Genomic DNA, 26753 nt, shown 5'->3' on the forward strand with positions numbered 1-26753 from the left:
CCGCAGTGGCATTTGCCCACATTGCCCAATGGCCAATCCGTCACTGCACACCAGGATCATTATAGTCAACTAAAACCATAAAAGAAAAAAACATTAAAAAAAAAAAAGAAAAAAATCTAAAGCAATGTTTCTCATTTTCATTTTAGTCTAACTTGATACACTAAAATAACCAAAACTGAAATTAAAATAAAAAAAACTATATATAGATATTTAAAAAAGAAAGAAAAACCAACAACAACATTTCTAAAATGTTAAAGAGGACCTATTATGTTTTTTTACAGATTTATCTTTAGTGTGTAATGTTGCTGTATGAGCATGAAAAAGCTCTGCAAAGTTATAAAGCACAAAGTCCCTCCAGCGGGAGTTATTCTCTATATCACTGAACTCCCTGAAACCATTGTAGTCTTGAGTTTTCTTCTGGGAACGAACACGTCACATTATTCCTCATTTCAATAATTCCAACGCAAGGCGTACGCAGAATAAAGGTGTGGGGCCTGGTTGAGTTAGTTATTAGTGTGGGACATTTCCTAAACACGCTGGAGATGGTTGACCAATCACAATCAGAGCACAGTGTGCTTTTCAGAAGGAGGGGCTTCATAGAGACAGGAACTGAACCGTTAGCTTTTTCCTTCAGTCGCAACTGTTTCATGCCGTTTTTGTCTACTGAAAGTTTCTGTTTTATCGGGAAGACGTGATGTCAGCTATATAATGTATGTTGCTAAATAACAGTACAATCCACTGAAAGTAGGGATGTAATCAGGGACGATTAAGCTTTTTTTTTTTTTACTGATCGGCTCGAGCCTTTATTTTACATCAGCTGTCAGCTTCAAAAATATACGTTTCAATTTAAAGGCAGAGTTCTGTAATATCAAACAATACAAAGTTTTGCCTATCAAAGTTGTGTCCTCAGTTTGCGTCAGCTCCGTCAGGATATTTTTTTTTTTTATTCTGAATAAATCTGGCAATGTCATGGTCATCTTTAACTCTGAGGACCCCTTTCCTATTTCCTGCTCATTGTGGATCTCACAGTAGGACACATAGTCCTGAAAGTTTTTTACATTTATATATTTTATACAATGTTGAAGTCTCTGCAGTCGCAGGTGTTGTTGTAACTTCAGTTGGACCTTTGTCAACTCCGTCAGTTTTTGTCAACTCTCCGTCAGTTAACACCGTCAAATGAAGGTTTCTGTTCATTTTGAAATAATTTTTTTATTTTTATTTATTGTGTTAAAACATTAAAACCGGACTAAGGTCTATTGAAGTCAAGCATGCATAATAGAGTACGCATACATACAAATGCGCATGAAAAACAAACCAGTTCTAGCTCACCTGACATCTCTTCATAACACTGAAATTCTAGAAAGTTACATAGTTCAGTTTAGAGCAGCAGAAAGCAAATTGATGCAAGCGAGAAATTGGTTAGAGACTGGCGAAAAGGTGAAACACCACTTAATGAAATGAATATGACTAAAGCTAATGGTGGACACAAAGCTCGCTGGCCTGAGCTGGAGGAGAAACTTCACAGATGTGTTCTCCATCAGCGTGCTGCTGACCGTACAGTTACGTCTCCCTGCACAGTCACTTGCGTTTCAAAAATCTGTTTAGGCTCGGCAATTATGATAAATACTGTTTATATGAACACCACTATACCAAACATTATTCCTGAATGTAATAATAAAATGCGACTTACACACAGATTTTTTTTTTTCTCTCTCAACAATGCAATTTTGCCCCAATGATGCATGATGTGGTAGCTATATCAAGGTTTACATTTTATTCCAATGTATCAAGCAGTAACAATAGCCCCTTTCACACATACAATCTTAACTGGTAAACTAGATGTACCGCATCGCGGTACAAAATATGACCGCCGCTCAGGCCTGCACTGGCTTTCCACAAAAATAAATGACGTGGAGTAATTTGGCTGTATTGCGTGTTTATGTATATACCTAAAAAAAGTAATAGTATGTGCATGTCTGTCTGTGTGTGTGTGTGTGTGTGTTTGTGTATGTGTGTGTCTGTGTGTGTGTGTGTGTGTCTGTGCGTGTATGTATGTGTGCGTACGTGTGCGCGTGTGTGTGTGTTTGTGTGTGTGTGTCTGTGCATGTGGATTTGTATGTGTGTGTATGGGTGTGTGTCTGTGGATGTCAGTGTGTGTGCATGCTTGCGTTTGTTTGTATTCCTGCATGTGTGTGTGTGACAGTATCATCCTAAACCAGCAACCCTTCGCTCAACAGCACCATCTACAGGCCGATGAGTGTACAGTCACTAAATGTGCACATAAATAAATTTATTTTATACCCCCCCATGGATGAAATTCTACAAAACTTAGCAGAGGATACCCCCAGAGGTTGTCAAGTTAATCATACACATGAAATATGGTGCAGTTCTGAACATCTCCACTGAAGATAGGGGCGATTAAAGCAGAATAATATTGCATTTTCATTTTTTATGGGAGGGGCGCAAATCACAAATGAGTGATTATGGGCTAGGTTGATGTGCCATAAAAATTTCTTCATCCTCGGTGCCACGGTTCAGGTTCATTTTTTGGGGTTTGGGGGGGCCCAGCGCGGGGGGGGGGAGTGGCCCCCGGGGACCAAACGAAATTTTTCCGTAGAAGTCTAGTGGGGCTACATGCCCACCAAATTTCATGTTCCCCGGTGCTTCGGTGTCCCTGGTATCGTTGACGAAAAATTTACGGGGGCCCCAGCGCAGGGGGGGGAAGTGGCCCCCGGGGACCAAACGAAATTTTTCCGTAAAAGTCTAGTAGACCAACATACCATAAAAATTTCTTCATCCTCGGTGCCACGGTTCAGGTAGTTATTTAGGAAAAACTGCATTTTTTTGGTTTTGGGGGGGCCCAGCGCGGGGGGGGAGTGGCCCCCGGGGACCAAACGAAATTTTTCCGTAGAAGTCTAGTGGGGCTACATGCCCACCAAATTTCATGTTCCCCGGTGCTTCGGTGTCCCTGGTATCGTTGACGAAAAATTTACGGGGGCCCCAGCGCGGGGGGGGGAAGTGGCCTCCGGGGACCAAACGAAATTTTTCCGTAAAAGTCTAGTAGACCAACATACCATAAAAATTTCTTCATCCTCGGTGCCACGGTTCAGATAGTTATTTAGGAAAAACTGCATTTTTTGGGGTTTGGGGGGGCCCAGTGCGGGGGGGGAGTGGCCCCCGGGGACCAAACGAAATTTTTCCTTAGAAGTCTAGTGGGGCTACATGCCCACCAAATTTCATGTTCCCCGGTGTTTCGGTGTCCCTGGTATGGTTGACGAAAAATTTACGGGGGCCCCAGCGCGGGGGGGGGAAGTGGCCCCCGGGGACCAAATGAAATTTTTCCGTAAAAGTCTAGTAGACCAACATACCACAAAAATGTCTTCATCCTCGGTGCCACGGTTCAGGTAGTTATTTAGGAAAAACTGCATTTTTTTGAGTTTGGGGGGGCCCAGCGCGGGGACGGAGTGGCCCCCGGGGACCAAACGAAATTTTTCCTTAGAAGTCTAGTGGGGCTACATGCCCACCAAATTTCATGTTCCCCGGTGTTTCGGTGTCCCTGGTATCGTTGACGAAAAATTTAAGGGGGCCCCAGCGCGGGGGGGGAAGTGGCCCCCGGGGACCAAACGAAATTTTTCCGTAAAAGTCTAGTAGACCAACATACCATAAAAATTTCTTCATCCTCGGTGCCACGGTTCAGGTAGTTATTTAGGAAAAACTGCATTTTTGGGGGTTTGGGGGGGCCCAGCGCGGGGGGGGAGTGGCCCCCGGGGACCAAACGAAATTTTTCCTTATAAGTCTAGTGGGGCTACATGCCCACCAAATTTCATGTTCCCCGGTGCTTCGGTGTCCCTGGTATCGTTGACGAAAAATTCAGTAAGGTGACAAAAAAAAAAAAAAAAAAAAACTTTGACAATCCCTATATGACCGCTTTCGCTAGCTACGCTAGCGCCGGTCATAATTACCGGTAACAGATCATGTGTGGTATTTGGAACTGATGTGTGAATGGTCCGTCGTTCAGGCAATTTTACGGTAATTTACTGGGATTACTGTGTGAAAGGGGATACTGAGTGAATGAATGCATTTAAAAAAACCTCACTTGGCCTGACAGCCGATGGTCACGGACACCTTCTCTCTGGGTTCAATCTCCAGCATCCACAGGGCTTGAGTCTCCACAGAATCTTCCCCTTCACCGTCCTCTACCTCCCCGCTGCCGGAGGCACGCATGTCTTGAGTTTTGCCATTGCTGAGAGACACAGAACTGAGACAGAACTGCTGGCCCGAGTCCCATCCTGCAAACTCACAGCACTTCAGCCTGTGACTCTCTGAGCCCGTGTTTCTGTTTTAGAGAGAGAAGCAACAGATGCATCACGAGCAATCAATTTCAATTTCAACTCATGAAATGATGTCACAATGTAGTCCTTTTATTTCCGTCACATTACTGTAATAATAAAGGCATTCAAACATTAAAGGAACAGCACACCTAGTAATGAAACGTCATCACTTACCCACCTGAGTGGCTATCTTTAATTGAAAACGATAGAAGTTCAGCAAAACGTCATTGCTCTCATATATTTTTTTTTACTCATTTGGTGCAGCGCAGTCAGTCACGCCACACACACAACAGCAAATGCCAATCCTGTTCTTCCTGCGCATGGGTCATACAGGTTACTTTTTATGGGATTTTAATTTAATTGTATGGAGAAAAGACACTGCTAAACATTTCCTTTAGTGTTTCCACAACAGAAGTCATACTGGTTTGGAACTGGTGGTGCGAGTTAATATTGCAAGTCACATAATAGACACACAAGTGTCTGTTTTTACTCAATTTCGCCAAGCTAAAATAGTTCCAAACAAAGCTGCAACAGAAGCGAACACTGCTGACAAACTGTAGTTTGACAAGTTACTCATAAGTTAAAGTAGTTAAGATATGGTCAAGCTACCCCTCTAAAAAAGTAGTTAGCTAAACAAGTTAATATCAAAAAATTAGCTAGCTACATTGAAACTGCTTCTTTTTTTCTTTTTTTTTTACAATGACATTGTATATTTTGGGGTTTAAAGCAACGTAATGCAAATTATTTCAAAGAGTATTGTTTTCATTTGTGAAATTATTCAAAGATACTGACTGTCAAAGTGCAAAATTGCCACAAATGTAACAATGCAAGAACAAAATATATGCAAGTTAAATTGGATGCACAGGAGTAGAGTCAAAACTGCAGGTTAAACTCACAGCACATGCAGCGATGGAGCTCACTTTCTGTGAACTGTGAACAATCATGAGCTGCTGGCGTGAACAATGCGCTTCGCTCTGAAACCAGCCACAACCTATTCAGTCAGATCGCAGCCATTGCCGTGTGATATGCGCACTAAGCCATATCACGATTTTGTTTTCTGTTCGATTAACAGATGCTTTGTCAAAGTAATGACGCAAAACACCACGTTAGTGATCTTTTAGGTTCATTACAAAACTGTGGCAGGACAGAGTAAACTATGGCGGGTCATCATTGTAATTAAATCAGAAATAAACATTTGAAATAGAGTGCAATAGGGGTGGGGGAAAAAATCGATTCTTCGATGCATCGCGATGCGGACGTGGACGATTCTGAATCGATTCACAAATGTCAAAAAATCGATTTTCAAAAAAAAAAAAATATATATATTTTTTTCTAATAACGTAATATTGACGGAACGCAAAAGCCGGAACTATAAGCGGACGTGCAGTGCGCGGACAGTCTGTGGCGTGCACATAACAGAGACGCGCACATAACAGAGACGCGCACATAACAGAGTCGCGCACATAACAGAGACGCGCACATAACAGAGACGCGCACATAACAGAGACGCGCACATAACAGAGACGCGCACATAACAGAGACGCGCACATAACAGAGACGCGCACATAACAGAGACGCGCACATAACAGAGACGCGCACATAACAGAGTCGCGCACATAACAGAGTCGCGCACATAACAGAGTCGCGCACATAACAGAGACGCGCACATAACAGAGACGCGCACATAACAGAGTCGCGCACATAACAGAGACGCGCACATAACAGAGTCGCGCACATAACAGAGACGCGCACATAACAGAGTCGCGCACATAACACATAACAGTCGCGCACATAACAGAGACGCGCACATAACAGAGACGCGCACATAACAGAGACGCGCACATAACAGAGACGCGCACATAACAGAGTCGCGCACATAACAGAGTCGCGCACATAACAGAGACGCGCACATAACAGAGTCGCGCACATAACAGAGTCGCGCACATAACAGAGTCGCGCACATAACAGAGTCGCGCACATAACAGAGACGCGCACATAACAGAGTCGCGCACATAACAGAGTCGCGCACATAACAGAGTCGCGCACATAACAGAGACGCGCACATAACAGAGTCGCGCACATAACAGAGTCGCGCACATAACAGAGACGCGCACATACATAACAGACTCATGATGGCTGAGCGCCAAATTCGAACGGCACCTTCTTCGTTAAAAGCTAACGTATGTAAAATTGGCAATTTCATTGTTACCTATTTAGTATTTTTGTATGAGAGCTGCATGCTTTCTGTATTGTTTAGTTTTCACATCAGTACACTGTGTAAACCGATCTGTTATACGCACGTTATACTGCAATATGTGCAATTTCAGTCACAAAAAGTTACATTTTGACTGTGCTCTCTGCAGATGTTCATTCACTTTTTTTGTATAAGCTGTTTTTGATTGTAGTATACAGCAAACATTTCAAGTTATAACTCTTTATTATTTAGTTGTGTATAAGAGTGGCTTTGTATGTTACTAATTGAAGCTACAGTAAGTTGTTCAAAAATGTTCATTTTGTCTTCTTAATGATTAAATTGGACAATTTTCTTCTAGAAAGACAAGGTGTTCAGGTGGAGAAAAAACGTTTTCTTTACCTTGACATGTTTCGACTGCAACCTGCAGTCTTCTTCCACCTGAACACCTTGTCTTTCTAGAAGAAAATTGTCCAATTTCTACAGTATGTTGGTTCTGATCTGCTTCCTAAAGGAAATAAGCCTTTCATTTATTTGTTATTGTTTGGTTCAACTTGATGAGTCACAACACAATGTGATGTATTCAGCTAAATGAATAAATGTAAATGTAAATGTATTCATTTCTGTGTTCTACAGAACATAAGCTACATACAAATAATTCTGAAGTTATAACTACACGACACAGAAAGTGCTTTGAGTTGTTGTTACTCAATAAAAGAGTTAAGTAATTCAGCAGCTGACTTTTTTTAATACTGCAATCACTTTGTAGTGTATTTTCGTTTACTGTTGTGAAATGGAAAATCAATAATCGCTAATCGAGAATCGTTAATAATCGAAAATCGACTGTAATCGAATCGGGACTTCAATAATCGTAATCGAATCGAATCGGGAAATCAGACAGATTAATCACCCCTAGAGTGCAATAAAGCAGGATAATAATCTATTCACCTGTATGTGCTTGAAGTCTTCGATGTAGACAGAGTTTGAATCTTTCGTTTGCTTAAATTGCATACAAAAGTATAACCTTTACTAGTCGATTCATGTGAAATATCAACCCACTCCTGTACGTCCTTTACATTTCACTGAGATCGTCTGATGATTATGTAAAGCCTCAAGATGTGCGATATAACTAGGGCTGTGACGGTGGCAGTTTTTTTACCACCGCGGTGGTAATGGACCAACTACCGGCGGTGACACCGTGGTGTGTGTGTCAGCCGCGGCGCTACCATTTTGACCCAGGCCTATAGTGAGTAGTGAGTGATTTTCATTCTAGCAGTTCATCCAATAAGCAGCCCGAGGAAAGCTTTGAGTGAAAGCTTCTCAGCCAATCAGCGGCTTCTACCCCACGTGTGGACTCTTAAGCCTGCCCACAGGCTGCATCGTCACCAGCAAGTGATCCAATGAAATGAATGACGTTGGCGCGCAAGCTTTTCAAGAAAGCTCAATGAGACAGACACAGACAGTAGCTATTTGCTAATATGAAACTTAAAACAAAAAGTAGCTTATTTTATTTTAAATTCAGCAAGAAATGCTCCGAGGAGCAGAAGGAGGAAACTCCTGCCATTTTCAGTTGCGAGTTACAATCCTGCTCGGCCGCCCTCTCCCCATCAAGTCCTCCCGTAGTAACCACCCCCTCACACCAGCAAGGCAAGTAGGCTGCTAACAGTTAGGCTAACGTTAATGTTAGTGTCTGGCTGTCTGTATGCACATTTTCTGGAGGGAAAAATAATATTGGCAGTAGGCAGAGCAGAGGTAACTTATGATAGCGTTGTATGTGTTATAGGAGGAGACAGGGTTCAGCAGCCTAGCACAAACGCCGTTCCTGTCACAACCTCCGCTAGACCTGTCATCAATAGATGAGGCTGCAAGCCAGCCCAAACTCCGTACATTCCCAGCCACACACATATTGGGGAAAGATAGGAGTTTTTCCTGACAGGTGGTACTCAAAATTCCCGTGGCTGGAATACAGCATCTCAAGAGATGCTGTTTTTTTCTAAGTCTTGTCGTCATTTCCCTAAAGCAGCTTATGAGGATAGATTCATTAATACGGGCTTCAAAGACAGGAAACATTTTTCTGAGGGTTGTGGCAAACATGAAGCCAGCAGGGCACATGCTGCAGCGCAGGGGAAAATGCGCTGGATGATTTCAAGCAAAGTCACCGGCCAGGACGGGGAAATATTATTAACCAGCTGAACAACGATGCCAGCGACAAGTCCTTCATCGAAAGACAAGACAGCACAATAGATCTCGTCCTGTTCTGTGCAAAACAAGAAATCCCATTGCGTGGGCATCGGGAAAACCCAGATGCGTTAAACAAGGGTAACTTTCTTGGAACTACTTGACCTGGTTTCCAAATATGACCCAGAAATAAAAAGGCGACTGGATGAATTACCCTAGAATGGTAAACTACTGCACCACGCTATACAAAATGAAATACTGGAAATCGCAGCATCACTCCTTGTCAAAAAAATAAAAGGCAGCTTTGCATGATGAGCCGGACACATATTATGCGATTTTAGCAGATGAGTGCAAAGACTTGTCAAAAAGAGAGCTAGTGGCAGTATGCGTCAGATACCTGCACAACGGCACATTGAAAGAACGGCTGTGGGATTTGTGGAAACGGACAACATGACTGCAGATGCTATATCGGCTAAGATTTTGGAAGTGCTGGAGCCATTGCAGCTGGAGCCGGGGCTGTGCGTCGGATTTGGGATTGACAGTGCATCAGTCATGTCGGGGAACAGAGGAGGGGTACAACAAGACCACAAACTAGAAAAAAGATACACTCGTAGAAGTGCTCGACGCATGCCCCCGTGATATTTTCCCCAACATGAACAGTCTCCTGCGGCCCCTCCTCACATTGCCCATGACGACATGTACTGTGGAGAGACTTTTCAGCTGTCAATCGGACAAAAAGTGGCACCAGGGCAACAATGTTGACAGACAGACAGACTGAACTCTTTGTCCCTGCTTTCATTTGAAAGGGAATTGACTGCTTCACTGGAATATCAAGACATTCTTGCTGTGTTCAGCGCGAAACCCCGCCGTCTCCTGCTGTAACAAGTCCCAAGTCTCACAAGCAAGTTTGAATTGAATTGTGTGCATGTGTGATTATTTATCAGCTATCTCGGATTGTTATGCCGTAGTTTATATGGTTAGATATGTTATTCATTTAATTATTCTGAAGAAATAAGCTACAGGAGAAATAATTTTGTATCGTTTTCCTGCTGTTTGTGTTTAGCAGCTGTGTCAGATTCAATGCTGCTGTTATTTCATGTCGATACAGTTCTTCTGTCATTCTGAATTTATAAGAAACAGTTAAATAATTTTGGACAGTTCCCTGCCCGCTGTGCTGGGTAAATAAATGGAGAGAGAAACAGATCCTCCAAAGATATAATTCCGTTTCAGTCTTTTTGTGTATTGAGCGTTCAAAAGAGATAAATGAAGTTAGGCTTACTGCCAAGGTGTATGTCTTTGTCCGCTTCAGCACTGAGCTGAGGACAGCGACACAAGAGCCACACAGGTAGGCTACTGAGTCGCTGTCCTCAGTGCCGCAGAAAAGCGCTGGAATGGAGATGAAGAGGAACCCGCTTTTTTGGGGGGCTTATTTTAACTGGCCCATCCAGTTTTCTGGAGGCCCACCTACAATCAAAATCCTGGCGCCGCTAGTGGTGTGTGTGTGTGTGAGTGTTTGGTAACAGCGCGTGTCTATTTTAGCATTCCGTCAGTGAAACACTGCAGCCTGTACAACATTGAAATACATATCAGTAAATATTGGTAACTTAAATAATATAAGTTACATATTTTAAAAAAACATTTGTTTTATATTTTCCGACAAAGACGCTTTATATAGCCTACCGCTCTGCGCTTGGAGAGGGATGTGGGACACGAGCAGGACAGAGACCATCTCTTTTCTGATATCTTCATGTTTTCTCCTGATGTTCCAAGCAACTGACACTTGTTGTAAAAGGTCTGAAGAGCGAATTTTATCTTCCGCAGTGTCATGACATTTAGGCTATGTTTGATTTTGTGCTGCCAGAGAAAGCTAAACTAAAATCCCAAGCATGTGTGAAATGCGTTATACAAATAAACTTGACGCGCCTTACACAAACTTTGTGCGTCAAGTTCAAGTGTTACTCTTTTGGTGTAAACGTCGATGTGTACGGTCGTCTGCCGGAAGATAGTTATTTTAGTCGATAAAGTTTTAAATATGGATATTTTTCTTACACGAATGCATCGCTTCACTTCAGACGGCCTTTATTAACCCACCAGAGACGCGTGGAACACTTTTATCATGGATAGATGCACTTTGATGGACTTCCAAAGACATTCACAGCCATTCACTGCCATTATGAAGCTTGGAAGAGCCAGGACTTTTTTAATATAACTCATTGTATTCATCTGAAAGAAGAAAGTCATATAGACCTAGGATGGCTTCAGGGTGAGTAAATCATGGGCTACTTTAGATTTTTGGGTGAACTATCCCTTTAAGTGACTCATTAAGACAGTGTATTATATATTATATATTTATTATCTATTTAAAAGTATAATTTCATTTAAAAAAGGTTAATAAAACTAATTTCATATTTTAATACTTAACATACATTTAAAACATTAATCTCATTGCATTATTTATTGTAATTATAGCGTAAATACATCTAAATGCTGCTTAAATGCAGTGCAAAAATGGATTTTGATATTCAGATTTTATTTATTTATATCAGCCTGTAGTGTCTTGTTATTTTAATTGAATGTATTGATTAAATGTAACAAAAGGTAAAGGAAAAATTCCCCGGGAATCAATTCAAGGAGACAAATATCGCCTTTTAATGGAAAAGTTAATTTCTCACACTGCTGTGAACTGACCACTGCTCAGAAAATGAAAATCATCAGCAACCAGTCATGAAACACACTGCAAAATATTGTCAACAAAAAACCAGGATTGACAAAATCCCAGAAATATCAATATAATTTTTGGTCAATGTCACCCCAATTTGGTAAATAAATGAAAGGATTTTCGTCCTAATTAAAACTAACTAACATGTAGCGTTGCACGGTGTACCGATACTTCAAAAGTATCGCGATACTCGGAAATTAAAAACGTCACGATACCTAAATTGATCAGTATTGATACTTAAAAAAATAAATTAAAAAAGCCTCCCTATGGACGTCTGTGTTTTTTTCCTGGCGCACGCAGCAAAGAACCTGCCGCTGTCAGTGTCATGTGACAAAACACTACAGCGAGATGGCTGCATGTGCGAGCACAAGTGGTCCACGACTCGTAGAAAAAGATGACGCGAGGAGTGACATATGGAAGTACGTTGCCTACCTTGCTCTGTTGCACGGTGCACCGATACTTCAAAAGTAAATCGGAAATTAAAAACGTCACGATTCCTTAATTTATTAGTATCGATACTTCTAAGAATGACCGCGTTCCAGATTTGTAAGGCCGGCGACACACTGGCTGCGTGTCGTGTCCGTTTTTATTTCGGCTCCCATGTTAACTGCCTGCGTGACACACGCGTCTGGGCGCAGCTCGAGACGCGCGGAAAACGCGTGCATGCTAGAAATAGAACCGACGCCTATTTTTCACGCGACACGCAAGCGTGTTGGAAGCGTTTCCAGGCAAAATAGAATAGGAAAAGATGTTTCTATGTCATTTTGACACGAATACATATTAATAAATGACATTTTGATGTTTGAAAGTTTTGACATACAGTACCAGTCAAAAGTTTGGAAACGTTACTATTTTTAATGTTTTTGAAAGAAGTCTCTTATGCTCATCAAAAATGCAGTAAAAAAAAAAAAAAGAAAAAAAAAAAAAAGTAATATTATGAAATATTAGTACAATTTAAAATAATGGTTCTCTTTTTTAATATACTTTAAAATGTAATTTATTTTTGTGATGCAAAGCTGAATTTTCATCAGCAAGTACTCCAGTCTTTGGTGTCTTATGATCCTTCAGAAATCATTCTAATATGCTGATTTATGATCAATGTTGGAAACAGTTGTGCTGCTTAATATTTTTTTTATAACCTGAGATACTTTTTTCAGGATTATTTGATGAATAAAAAGTTAAAAAGAACTATTTATTTAGAATAGAAATCTTTTGTAACAATATACACTACCGTTCAAAAGTTTGGGAACAATAACTATTTTTTTTTTAAGAAATTAGTACTTTAATTCAACAAGGATGCGTTAAATTGATAAAAGGTGATGGTACCGATTTATATTGTTAGAAATGTTTTTATTTTGAATAAATGCTGTTTTAATGAATAAATGCTGTTAACGTTTTACTCATCAATGAATCCTGAAAAAAGTATTCCAAAAAAATATATTAAACAGCACAACTGTTTCCATCATTGATAATAACTGAGTATCAAATCATCATATTAGAATGATTTCTGAAGGATCATAAGACACCAAAGACTGGAGTACTTGCTGATGAAAATTCAGCTTTGCATCACAAAAATAAATTACATTTTAAAATATATTAAAAAAGAGAACCATTATTTTAAATTGTTATAATATTTCATAATATTACTGTTTTTTGTTTTGTTTTGTTTTTTAACTGCAGGCTTGATGAGCATAAGAGACTTCTTTCAAAAACATTAAAAATAGTAACGTTTCCAAACTTTTGACTGGTACTATAAATACAATATAAATGTAATATATTCGATTTTCAAATATTGCACCTCTCAATACAGAACAAATTATTCTGTAGCCTATTTTGCCGTCAACACTGCCGACGTTGTCTTTGCTGCTATATATTTATGTTTAACATGAAGTATAGGCCTTCCACAACTCTCTCCCCACATGTCAAATATATCACCAATGAGGCTTATCATATGTTACCAATATTAAACATTGTTTAATATCATCGCTGTTCATATTTTTATTCAAAGTTCAGAATCAAGATAAAGCTCTTATGTTTCTTATGATAAATGAGATAATGCTGCTAAATTTTTTTATTTTTTTTACCTTGAATGTCATTGCTCTAATTTATTTTTTATATTTTGATATTTCATACTTTGTTCAAATGTTTAATATATCTGCTGTTCATATGTTCATTTATTAGTGTGTTATATGATTAGAATGTTGTCCCGGTTTTAAAATAAAGCACAGCAATGCTATTTGAGAGTGTTTCTCCCTTTTCAGGAAAAGTATCGAAAAAGTATCGAAATCGCAATACTTGACTTGGTATCGGTATCGAAACAATAATTTTGGTATCGTGACAACACTACTAACATGTGCGCGTGTGTGAACTCACTGGATCCAGATCAGCAGCTCCTTGCGGTGTCCCAGTAGGAGAGGCCCAAACTGTGTTTCCTGGCTGACCTGAAGCCCACCCTTATTCTCCATCAAACTGTGAATCTCAGCTTCGGGCATTTTCAGCTCTGAGGGGTTTGGACTATCAGAAACACACACACAGAGAAGATGTGAGGGGGAGAAAGTCATGACTGTAAGTGAATGAATGTTTTAATTCACGATTATGACAGTTTGGTTTGTGATTGGTTTGTTGTAAAAGAGCTGCAATTAGCAATTTAATTGTCTTTTTTGTTTCCTTCTCTTATGAAACAAAACAACAAATATTGCACAGGGTAGAATGCCAAGAATTTAATATTTTAAATAGTGATGTCCTACGTTTTTCTTTTTTACCGAAACCAAAATTAAAGTTTCGGTAATTACATTTAACTGGGCAACTGATCTCCTCATTTCATTTACTCAGCTGATCAAATTAGTTCTTAGAACAAACTTTTCAATGACTGGTTTAATTCATGATACCGTTTATAATTAATTATGTCATTAATTATGTCATTATGTCAATTATGGAGAGGAGTGCTCAGTTTGAACACTTTCCAACACTTGTGCTGAATGGCCCCTTAAAGATGCTGAGTGGAACTTCATAGGTTTCTGGACTGTCATTAGAAAAACTTTTGACAGTTTAGATTTTTTCCGTTCACATTATACATAACAGTCTCATATTACTGATATAATTTGACGTAGGTTCTCAAGGCCGCTTCTTATTACATGCACTTTTGTTACCAGTCATACATGTTCCTTGTATTAAACTATGCATAAAAACATAGTTTATAATCGTTAAGGCAATTTATGAAATTATATTTGATTCATGAACATTCATTTAATACACTGCACACTTTTATTTTAACCGACAGTCATCTTATTTCTTTACCTAGAATAAACAAACTGCTTGATTTGGTTTATTTACTCATTCCACCCTCTAGTGGGCTTGGGAGTCAAACCAGTAGCTTTTTTCCCCTATGTGAAGTGATGTATTTAAAGCGGTCATGAATTGAGAAATCAAAGTTTCCTTGATCTTTTGACATAAGAGGTCATTGTACTATAAGAATATCCTGCAAGTTTCAGAACTCAAAACTTCCACGTTAGTCCAAAAACAGCTCTTATTGAAACCAAGCTAAGAAAACGAATCATTTTGGATTTTGTCACATTATTACGTCATAGTGCGAGGAAAGACCGCCTCTGCAGAAGATCAAGGCCTACTTCTACATCACTGCCTCTTTAGCCCGGCCCACTGATCCGCACGTCATACAGTCGTAAATATGAGACAGACACAAACACAGGATTACTACCACCTCTGAGGATTACAAGAGGTTTTAAAGTGCCAAGTTGAGGAAAAACACCCTTCGCATTGCCTTTCTTGTGATCCTAACATTAAGAAAGCGTGGATGAACTTCATTTTTAACAAAGTTCCAGTCAGATCACGTCAGTACATTTACCTTTAGTCATTTAGCAGACGCCTTTGTCCAAAGCGACTTACAAATTAGGACAAAATTCAGCGAGTCATCATAAAGAGGCAAAAGCAACAACAACGCAAGAAGTGCTCAAAATACGAAGTTCAGGTATTATTCAGAGTAGCATAAGCCTGATAAGTGATGTTTCAAAGGGAAAGGAAATTATTTTAATTTTTTTTCCTATAAGGTTAAGTGCTCACGGAAGAGATTGGTTTTCAGCTGTCTTTTGAATGTTGTCAGGGATTCTGCATCCCGGATGAGGGTGGGGAGAGCGTTCCACCAGCATGGAACTGTGAATGAGAATGTTCTGGAAAGTGATTTTGTGGCTTTCTGTGATGGAACCACGAGATGTCGCTCGTTGACCGATCGTAGGTGTCTGGTAGGGATGTAGACTCGTAGGAGTGAGTGAAAGTAGGAGGGAGCTGAGCCTGTGATAGTTCTGTAAGCAAGCGTCAGTGCCTTGAACTTGATGCGAGCAGCGAGAGGTAGCCAGTGCAGAGAGATGAACAGAGGAGTGACGTGGGCCCTCTTGGGCTCGTTGAAGACAAGACGAGCTGCAGCATTCTGGATCATCTGTAGGGGTTTGGTTGCACATGCTGGAAGTCCAGCCAGAAGAGCATTGCAGTAGTCAAGCCTAGAGATGACCAGGGCCTGGACGATAAGTTGTGTTGCATGCTCAGTTAGGAAAGGCCTGATTTTCCTGATGTTGTGCAGTGCAAACCTGCATGATCGAGCTGTCTTTGAAATGTGATCTGTGAAGGTCAGCTGGTCATCAAACGTTACTCCAAGATTTCTGACCGATCTTGATGGGGTGATTAATGATGACTCTAGCTGGATGGTGAAGTCGTGCTGTAGAGATGGATTGGCAGGGAGGACGAGAAGCTCAGTCTTTGCCAGGTTGAGCTGCAGGTGATGTTCCTTCATCCATGTGGAGATGTCCGCCAGACAGTAAGGCACTGTTTGTTTAATCCCCCTCTCGAAGTTCATTTTTCAAGCTGACTAACGAGTTTTTGAACATTGAATGGCTTTTCTGTGGTAAATGTGACGTTATATGACATTTACAGTTTACAAGCTGTTTTATTGATGCCTTTCTGCAGTTGAAACACTGATTAAGCGATTACATGTGACATGATACAGATTTCAGTAAATTGCACTATATCTTTCAACATACCTTCCGATATATACTTCGTGTTGCAACTAGTTAAAGGTGAACTAAGTAACTTTTTTTACCTTAACTGAACAGCTTCGGAGTCATTGGAATGGTTATATTACTTATTTCGGGTTGAATGGTGGTCATTTCGCACCCCCCTGGTGCCCGTGAACGGAAAATACGCACTTGCAACTTTGAGCCGGCGGGCCGCCGGCCGCTGCGTCAGGAAGTCTCGCGTGATATCAGGTCTCGCGATGTAAACAATTGCTTTACGGCCAAAAGAAATCTGCTAAAATGCTGTCATTATTGCGCTCCCTCACGCTGTCCGAACCCGAATGAAGAAGACGTTTTAAAGAATGTCCCATCTGCTTTGATGTCGTTGATCTATAGCCTCTGGTGTCTGAGAATCACCAACGAGTTTTTACAACAGTGTTGTCAAATATCTATTCCGAAGCTGTGGGGGGAGCTCTAGAGAGAAACCTGCGAGCAAAAAGTGAGAATACAGCGAAGAAGTCCCGAAGCTACTGAGTGCTGCTTTAAGCAGAAGAGATGATCGATTTCACAAGTGTAATGGTTGGGATGCTAAAAATGATTTTAATAAACAACTAAACAACAATCACAGCAGTGGGTGTTTACTTCTAAGTCTTGTGCGGCCTGAACAAATTCTGTGAGTTTTCTCTGATAAATGGCAGTCGGTGCAAACGTGGCCACGCAGGAGCGAGGGAAGACGTCACCTGTGCTGAACGGGCGTCATGCAGAGAGCTCTCCAGCAGTAGAGCGACTGACTGCTCTCCAACACCACCACATTCACCACGTCACCGCGAGCAGGTCTGAAGCCCGACGGCACCATCAGAGACTCCAGGCTGAAGAACACGCTGTCCTCCACAACGCCACTGTTGCCTTGTGTTCTCGTCACACTGACCTGAGAGACAGACGACACGAGAGTCCTGAGCAACGCACGAACGCTCAGCACAAATGACAATAACTTGACTTATCACAACTAAATTCCCATTCCAGCTCTGGTTTCTGCATTCGTCAAGTCACCTTCATTTTTATAGCGCTTCATAAAATACAGATTGTTTCAAAACAGCATCAGGGTAATAAACAGGAAATCAATGATGCAAACTTCTGCTGTAAAGCAATAGTGTCATTATTCATCTCCATTCACGAGAGAGAACTCAATTCAGGCACAGGAAACAGTCTGCGAGTGCTGAATTGAGTTCTCTTTAGTGTCTACTTGTGCTTGAATGGTTTAAATCCACATTAAAATGCACACACGTGAATCGATAAGCAGAACAGAAATATTTGTTTTATAACAAGTATCTAATTCCTATTCTTAACTCTTTCCCCACCAGCGTTTCTTTTTTTTTTTTAAGTTGCCAGGCAGCGCTTTTGATCATTTTCACAAAAAAATGTCATGGCCCACAGAATATTTGCTTGTATGAATAGCTGAACATGCAGTATACCAAAAGAAAGAACAGACCCTCTGCTTGAAAAAAATAAAATAAAATTCTAGCTCAAGGGTGTCCAAACTCGGTCCTGGAGGGCCACTGTCCTGCGGAGTTTAGCTTCAACTCTCCTCAACACACCTGCCTGAAGTTTCTAGCCTAGTAAGAGCTTGGTCAGCTGGCTCAGGAGTGTTTGATTAGGGTTGGAGCTGAACTCTGCAGGACAGCGGTCCTCCAGGAGCAGGGTTAGACACTGCACATGCCCAGCGTGAAAATGACTGACCCCGTCCATGCGGCGGTAACGCAGTGGAGAGACAGCTTGAGCCTGACTGCTACATTCTGCAGGACTGACCACATACTGCGCCAGCACCCAGTCACCCTTCATCGGCTCGAACCCTGAAACACACACACACACAATCAACACTCTGTGAAACTGTTTTTTAAATGGTAAAAAAGATATGCAACAGTGTGTTTTTAAATCAATTTTTGTGTGTGATATTTTTATTTATACCATGGGCTGTTTAAATACTCGATTCTGATTGGCTGGAAGGTGTGCAGTAAAACCCTTTAATGCACAGAGGCTTCGCGTCGGGTGGTTCTTCGCCTCTACGTCGTGCATTAAAATCCTTTAATGCATGGCTAGCCATGGATTATCCCTTACGTATTTTACATTTGAAATTCTTTTTGTTGTTTTTTCAGTTTTTCCTCTTTTACACAGCCAGGATCAGCTTTGTGTAGCCTTGCCTCCTCTGCTCAAATCCTTCTCTCGGTGTAATGAATTCGTGAACTCAGCAAAACCTAAACGTGTTTAGACCATTTGATCCATCAGAGAGAGACCAGCTGCAAAAACCCTGTAAAGGGTTCAATTCAAACTCTTGAGAGTAAATAGCAACTTTCACTCGGTTCATCATAGAAAGAGGTCGCATCACTTCAGAAGACCTGGGCCCGTAATTCATAAAGAATCTTAATGCAAAGAGTAGATTCTAGTGACAAAATTCTACGAAAATTCTTAGAAATGTGGCCGTTTACTCTTACAATTAAAGAAAAAATCCTAGTAAAGAAAAAAGTACTTCAGAAAGCATCTTAACCCTTAAAAGAGGTCTTAAGGTCAAAATTGTTAGGAGCACGGACGAGGACTTTTAAGAGGCTTAAGAGTTTCTTTAGCAGAGGAGAACATGACAGAAAGACGAAGAGGGAGAAGAAATGTGTTGCAGACAATGAATAACAGTGAGTAAATAAGACGCTATAGATTAGATCGTGCAGGGATCATGTTTGTGACTGATCTTATTAGAGACACGCTAACATCTCCGAAACAGCACAGAAATGCCATAGCGCCAGAAATGAAAGTAATCACTACATTACGATATTTGGCAACTGGGAAAATTCCATGTTTGATACATTAAAACCAACATTCAAACCACCACTTAAATAGACATGCCAGCAATCAGTGTAATTGGCTTAGAATGATACATATTGTTCCACTCTTTCCAATCAAATACCTTATAGGAAATTAACTGCATGGTAAATAAAAAAAAAGGATTTATATACACATATATAATGTGTGTGTGTGTGTGTGTGTGTGTGTGTGTGTGTGTGTGTGTGTGTGTGTGTGTGTGTGTGTGTGTGTGTGTGTGTGTGTGTGTGTGTGTGTGTGTGTGTGTGTGTGTGTGTGTGTGTGAGAACGGTCAAATAGGAAAAAATTACGTATGTAATTTCAAAGTGAAGGCTTAGAATAGACCCTATACTTAAAATCACTTTTTTTTTTTTTCTTGGACAACCAACCAATCACAGTTTTCAAAAGATTGTGTCATACATAGAAATGGGGTCAACCCCGCCTCCTTACTAAGATGAAAGTTTTTGTCTTTTCCTTACTCAGAGTTAGCCTGGCAAGCCAGACCTACATCAAGATGTTAGGTCTGGAAACTCACCATAGACACGCTCACTCCGAGGGGCGGGATAAACGGCTGTCTTTCAAATTCCCTCTGCACGCAATAGGACAGCGCTTCAACCAACCAGAGCGTTTTCCCAACAGCGGAGCTTAGTTGATAGATTCAACTTTTGCCATATCTGGCCGGCAAAACGACGAACACATCTTCCTTTGTTTAAGAATGACTTAAGTGCCGTTCTTTGCTCTTTTCTCAAAGAAAAACTTAACTCCAAGTCCTCCAGAGTCGCGGCCAAAGCCGATTCGAAAGACCGTTGTTCTCCATCAGCAACTGCCGTCATTCTGTTTTCAAGTGGCAGGTAACCGTCGCAACTCTGTCGTCATATGTTAAGCCCGCCCCCGCCTACTCTATACACGACGTGATTGGCCTGACCCAATTTAGGTTTTTGCAGCTAGAAGGTCTATTGAGAGTTGCTAGACCCACCTGGCTGCGAAATACATTTTGCTGCCGCTAGGGTGCGTCTAGATTTCTAGGCTAACTCAGAGTTGCTCTCAGATCGGTCCCGAATCGCTTTTAAGCTAAGACTCCTACGTAAAAGTTTTTAAGCTAAATTAAGAGTTTTCTGAGAGGATTCTTAGAATCTTTATGAATACAGGCCCTGGAGTCATATAGATTACTTTTACACTACCTACATGTCCTTTTTCGTGCTTGAAACTGTTGCACCCCATTGACTTCTCTGGACAAAAACAGCAAAAAAATGTAAGCTTAATTTTAAAGTTAAAACTAATGTTACTAATGTTTGGGGAAGTTCTGTTCACGCATCAATTGAAAACAGCATTGACTAAAAGATTGAATTTGGGGATTTAAGAGTCAGTATCGTTCATTAAAAAGATGATCGTATAAAATCAAGAAATTGTAAAAGCCTAATTTCAGCCATAACCCAATGTTTTTTTTGTGTGTGTGTGGGGGGGGGGTTGTGCTCTTTCTGTAAAAAATAATAAATCAGTTTTTATTGAAATTTACAAAACTTCTGTATTCCTGCATTATTACTAGCCTAAGAGGATTGTTGCAACTGGCTGCAAGCCCCTGGATTTTAATAACAGCATTTATTCTCCTTTCTCTTTATTACTGTACCTCACCATGACTGTGAAGACCAAGTATTATTGGAGAATTTCATCTGTCTCATACATGGGCCCAAATGCATGCTGTAATTTTAGTGAAAATTAGGCCTAGGAGTATGGGAGGACAAAATTATGGGAAACAGAGAGAACAGGTCAAAAGAGTATGTGAGGATAAAACTGGGTAAAAGGTTGTGAGAAGACAAGAGTGGAAAAGTACCCAAAGAGTGGAAAAGTACTCAAAAAACCAAATATGAAGTCATTTTTTTAAAAAGCGCATGCGCAAGGATAAGACATCGATGCAGGTGTTTCTAATCGTGGCGAAGTGACGAGGAGGAGCAAAAAGAAAAAGATGGCTAATTGGACACCAAGCGATAAGAAAAAGGTATAAGACTCGAGTGTAGCCATTGTAAGATCAGATGTGAAGCTGACATCTCACTTTGTTGAACTGCTCAATAAAGTTAATTCTCCTGAGACCTGAAACTTCGACTCTGAAAGATTTCTTTTGAGACATTGAAGACCTGAACCAAAGATCATGAATTTGCCACGACAGTATTAGGTCATCCAACAGGTGTCACTGACATGGGCGCTTCTGTTCATCGATGTCATGTCACAAACTTGCTGTTCAGTTTTATAGCTCAAACTAGTGTTCATTTTTTTTGTACGAAATTATGACAAAAAAAACTTTTTTTTATGACTTACGATGACAAAATGACACCAACATCATTAAACAATAACTGTGATTATATCAACATGCAATTTCGTTGACAAATTTTTTTGTTTGTTTTTAAACAAGCCTCTACGAGCTTTCCTGTTTGCGGTTTCCAGATGTCAAGATTTTAAAATCGGCCAATCAGAGCTTTTCTTGGATACATTTTCTGCCTGGTGTTTTTTTTTACTTAATATTTGCAATCTGGCAACTATGTGCACACTCTCTCTCTACACTGCGGAAGCAGCGCTGATCTGAAAACACAGAAAACACAGAAAAGTAAACTGCGAACTCCATTTGATATATACTTCTTAAATTAAAGTGTAAATCAGTCAGTCTGTGTTCCTTTACGAGCTGCTTGCACTGGTTTCTGTTGACTAAATCTGCGATCCATCCTTCTCAGTGACGTACTGTTATAAATCCAGACATGGATCTCGACTACATGAATAAATGCGCTTGCGCAGCTGTGTGACAATACATAGTCCTTTTTTGCTGTTGTTTCAATAGAAAAACATGAAAGTAAGTTTGGAATTACTGAAATTACTATGAGGAATTTCACCGTTTTAATTTGAGAGAGAATGTGTAGAGAATGTGTTCATTTATGACAAATAGCCTATAAAAAAAATCTACGGAAAAGGATAAGGTCAAATAAACCATGCGTACTAGTTGACATTCTCTAGATTTGTGCTTGTACTGTATATGAAAATGCAATAATTCTGATGAAATGTAAATATCAATTTCTTAAATGACAACAATCGACTTTATCGTTAGCCGATTTATCAATTAACCATTATGTAGCATAATGAAAATGTGACAGTTTCATTAACTAGATCTAGACTAAAACACATTTAGTCGACTAAACAAAAACAGGACAAGGTTGACTAAATATGATAAAAACTAAAAAGTACATTTGACACAAGACTAAGACTAAATTTTAAAAATAGCTGACAAAATTAACACTATCTTAAACTCAATAAATGCTCTTTTTGGACTGGGGAAAAAGTTTTGTGTTCGGACAGTTACAGATACATGATAAAAGCCATTTAAATATTGACACACTGAGATCCAATATCAGTATGTGAGCTGCAATAAAGGCCTGTCACAGCATCCTATTGAGCATTAAAGTGAATAAACTGCTCCTCTGACCTTCGCAGAGAGCCGATCGTGGGAAAAACGTGGTCTGGTTTATAAGTCCTCCATCCCGATCACATGATGTCACTGTTCCAATCAGAGGCCTGGGTTTGTCAGAGTCCTGATTGAGTGCCTCTGATCCTCCACTCTCCCACATGTCCCTCTGTAGCTCCACCTGAAATCAACAAAACAAACTGTACACATCATTTACTTTTTAATAAATGTATTCCAAAATCAACAACACTTCAAATAAAAAAAGATGCTCATAATATTACTACTTTCCAGAAGAAATGAATGAACATCTAGACTACACAATCAGTTACTTTTCACATTCTCACAACACAACTATAGAAATACCCAATAAATCAATGATTCTCAACCCTGTTCCTGGAGACAGTGTGTGTGTGTGTGTGTGTGTGTGTGTGTGTGTGTGTGTGTGTGTGTGTGTGTGTGTGTGTGTGTGTGTGTGTGTGGTCAATATCAGATCTGTCCGTTAAAAATAAACAGATTGTGAGTCTCTGGTGTCTTTATTTTTGTAAACAATTTTTCAATTTAGATGTCTAACTAAAGCCACAATTTTATTGTGTTAATCAGCAAGAAACACTTCATTTTTAGTCGTCTTCCCTGTTTTTTGACAAGGTTGAGAATAGTGTGACGGGGTTAAAGACTGTAAACGGTTTGAAGGGAGACATTGCCTTCAATTTTATATATATATATTTTTTTTGTCTCTCTCTCATTTTGTGCAATTCTTTCCGGGTCAATATATTTCTACAACACTGTCTTTCTGCTGCTGATGTGGCTGCCATTTCTGACATAGGATGCTTGTCGATGTTGAAGTGGACACATTACATCAAATATTCTATTCATAACTAAATTATGAGTTGTCATGATTTTGGTAAGTATACCTTTACTGAAACCATGACTATTTAATTTTTTTGTATTAAAATTATTCATAAATGAAATGAAAAACTCAACCGTCACAAGTTTGCAACCCCGAAACAATGAGAAATGTGAGAGTTTGAGGGGGTTGAGGTTTTTTTGCACAAAATGGCCATTGCTCCTCATGTAGTGTGGCTATATTGTACTAGGCTAAATACTTTTTTTTTGAGTTGTTAAGCTTGACAGTACACTCCCTGACTATAATACACATCAAAAACATGAATATGTATGATGCTACTTACCATCTCCGGCACCACTGTTAAAGAGACCGAATTATGTCATTTCTGATTTGAACAAACCATCCAGAAAGCAGGAAAATGTTTAAAAGAGTTGGCTGACACTAAATGTTATTGTTTTATTGATAAGCTCTCTTTAATACCTTGACATGTTTCACTTGAATTGATAAACATGTCAAGGTAAGCAAGGAGTCCTTATATCAGTAAAACTTTGTTTTAATGCTTTATTGAACACAAATATTAAGCCTATTAAGAGCAAGAAGATATAAGAGCAGATGCAAGTCAGAATGCCAACTGTAAATGTGTAAGTTACTCTACTATGGTCATTCATGGACATTCATCTCACCCTGAGCGCCCTCCACTGTCCATGAGCTCCTTCCCGGACGGCTAGGGCCTGAACCGAGTCTCCCACACACAGCACGACTCCTCCTAACACAACTTTTGATGTGAAATACACCGCATGATCTATGAGACCATAATCCGCGCACAGATGTGTCACGACGCCCGTCCGCACCTGTCGGATCTGCGCCACACCTGAACACACACACACACGCAGCAAACAGCTCAGTCTCACCTGTACGCGCGGGGCCTAACTTACTTTAAAATAACACATCATCCACTAACCCTCAGAGTGAAGATCCTGCTCCTCCTCATCCTCATGAGCTCTGCGCCACAGTGGGGAAAGCAGCTTAGACATGAAACACTGCACGACGCTCACCATGGTCTGTCTGTTACCAAACAGAGCTGACCTTCACCAATTTCACTTCACAAACAGCGCAAATATTGTTGTTTAGAGTTCCTAGTGCCAAATGAAGGACACATGTGTCCTCACGGTGAGACAACGCTTGCACGTGTGACGTGTAGACGCTTGATAAAGCTAGTACGCGATCAACACGTGACGATGAGAATGTAAAGTTTGCTGAAGCTAAGTTTGCTGCACACTCAGTCTCCTTGCCACATTTTCCATTAAAAAAAGGTACGAGTACACGTGTGTTCAGGCTCAATTACGAATAGGAAAACATGATAAAATTATGTAATTTGTATTAGCTTATATATTATTAATTGTCAACGCACGCGATTAATTCAAAATCCTTAATGCGTTAAAATAATATTTATATTGACGTGCAAATAACGCACTGATTGCACATTGTATTTATGCACAAACACATTTCACTACACAAACATTCAGGATAATATTTTGATTTGTCATGTGTTGCTGTATTTAGAATTATGGGGTAATTCTTTTTAGTCAGTCTAACAGACCCCTGGTGCTCTTCGGTCACTTTTGACCGAAAAGTTTTACATTTTGAAATTTTAAAAATCGTAGCTTCATCGGAATGGTACAAAACCTGGTGACTTTTATGGCCCCTGGTATATGAACACACACAAAAATTGAGGGCATGATTTGAAAAGGCTAAGTGGTCGTAACAATTTTTTTTTTTGTCAAACTCACGGTTTTCACGGTCAAAAATTAGGAAATGAATGGGAAATGGGCAAAAAACATGGAAAGACAGAATATTTTTGTGTACAATCTACAAATCAGCCACGATGCAGAAAAAAGTGCACAGCAATAAAGGGGTGAAACTATGAAACATCAAGAGTGCAAAACAGACACACACTCACACACACACACTTATACACACCAATGAATTAGTGATAGATAGATAGATAGATAGATAGATAGATAGATAGATAGATAGATAGATACTTTATTTATCCAGAGGGAAATTCAAGTATCCAGTAGCATGCGAAAACAGACATGCATTAAACATACATTAAACCTATTAAAATAACAATAAAATAAACTTAACTTATAACACAGTAGCCACAATAAACAGTGCAAAACACTAAACAGTGCAAATTGAGGTAAAGAGTGCAGAGGGAGGCAGAGATTATCCAATTGTCTATTGTCCTCCCTGCCATGACTAGGAGCTGTTGTAGCCTACAGTCTGATGGCCAGTGGGACGAAAGAGTTTTTAAGTCTGTTGGTGGAGCTGGGCTGGGACAGCAGTCTGCCACTGAACACACTCCTCTGCCCGATGAAGGTGTTGTGCAGAGGGTGGTGGGCGTTGTCCAGGGTCCTTCTTTCTGCCACTGTCACCAGAGAGTCCAGCTCTGAGCCCACTACTGAGCCAGCTCTCCTTACCAGTCTGTCCAGTTGACCAGCGTCTCTCTTCTTGCTGCTTCCTCCCCAACAAACTACAGCATAAAAGAGGACGCTGGCCACCACAGACTGGTAAAACATCTGCAGTAGTTTTTTGCAGATGTTGAAGGACCCCAGCCTTCTCAGGAAGTACAGACGGCTCTGCCTTTTCCTGCAGAATGAGTCCATATTTTCTGTCCAATCCAGCATGTCATCCAGTTGAACCCCAGATATTTATAAGTCCTGACCACTTCCACATTAACCCCCTCGATGGACACAGGCTGGAGATGTGGTTTCTTCCTTCTGAAAGTCCACCACCATTTCCTTGGTCTTGGACGAGTTCAGCTGCAGATGGTTGGTCCTGCACCACCTCACGAAGTCCTCAACTAGGCTCCTGTACTCCCCCTCTTGTTCATCCTTGATACAACTATCGCAGTATCGTCTGAGTATTTCTGCATATGGCAGAGCCCGGAGTTATACTGGAAGTCAGATGTGTACAAGGTGAAGAGGACAGGAGAAATCACGGCCCCCTGTGGTGACTGTTTAGTGTGACTGTTTAGTGTGACTTTAACAGAACAAATATGTCAAACAAAATCAACCACAATGCAGAAAAAAAGTGGACAGCAAGGAAGGGCAGGCGCGGATTTATGGGTGTGCCTAATCAGATTAATAAAAACAATTTACATTTTTAATTTTA

General features: G+C 40.3%; 1 protein-coding gene across 2 annotated transcripts in view; it reads right to left on the reverse strand.

Annotated features, from left to right (window-relative positions):
* mov10l1 (Mov10 like RNA helicase 1) overlaps positions 1-24767 on the reverse strand; it is a 61119-nt gene extending 36352 nt beyond the window's left edge. The window contains exons 1-7 of one of the 2 annotated variants that reach the window (XM_082173927.1): positions 24538-24767; positions 24260-24447; positions 22754-22913; positions 18178-18290; positions 17181-17368; positions 13793-13933; positions 4097-4336 (exon numbers count right to left, since the gene is read on the reverse strand). In XM_082173927.1, the coding sequence (XP_082030053.1) occupies positions 4097-4336; positions 13793-13933; positions 17181-17368; positions 18178-18290; positions 22754-22913; positions 24260-24447; positions 24538-24634 (1127 nt within the window). In that variant the 5' untranslated portion in view covers positions 24635-24767. The remainder of the gene's footprint in view (positions 1-4096; positions 4337-13792; positions 13934-17180; positions 17369-18177; positions 18291-22753; positions 22914-24259; positions 24448-24537) is intronic. The other variant, XM_082173928.1, reaches the window with a different exon arrangement.
* Positions 24768-26753: the final 1986 nt, after the last annotated feature.

Source organism: Leuciscus leuciscus, assembly GCF_965113295.1.
Source record: "Leuciscus leuciscus genome assembly, chromosome: 6".
NCBI classification, from domain to species: Eukaryota; Metazoa; Chordata; class Actinopteri; order Cypriniformes; family Leuciscidae; genus Leuciscus; species Leuciscus leuciscus.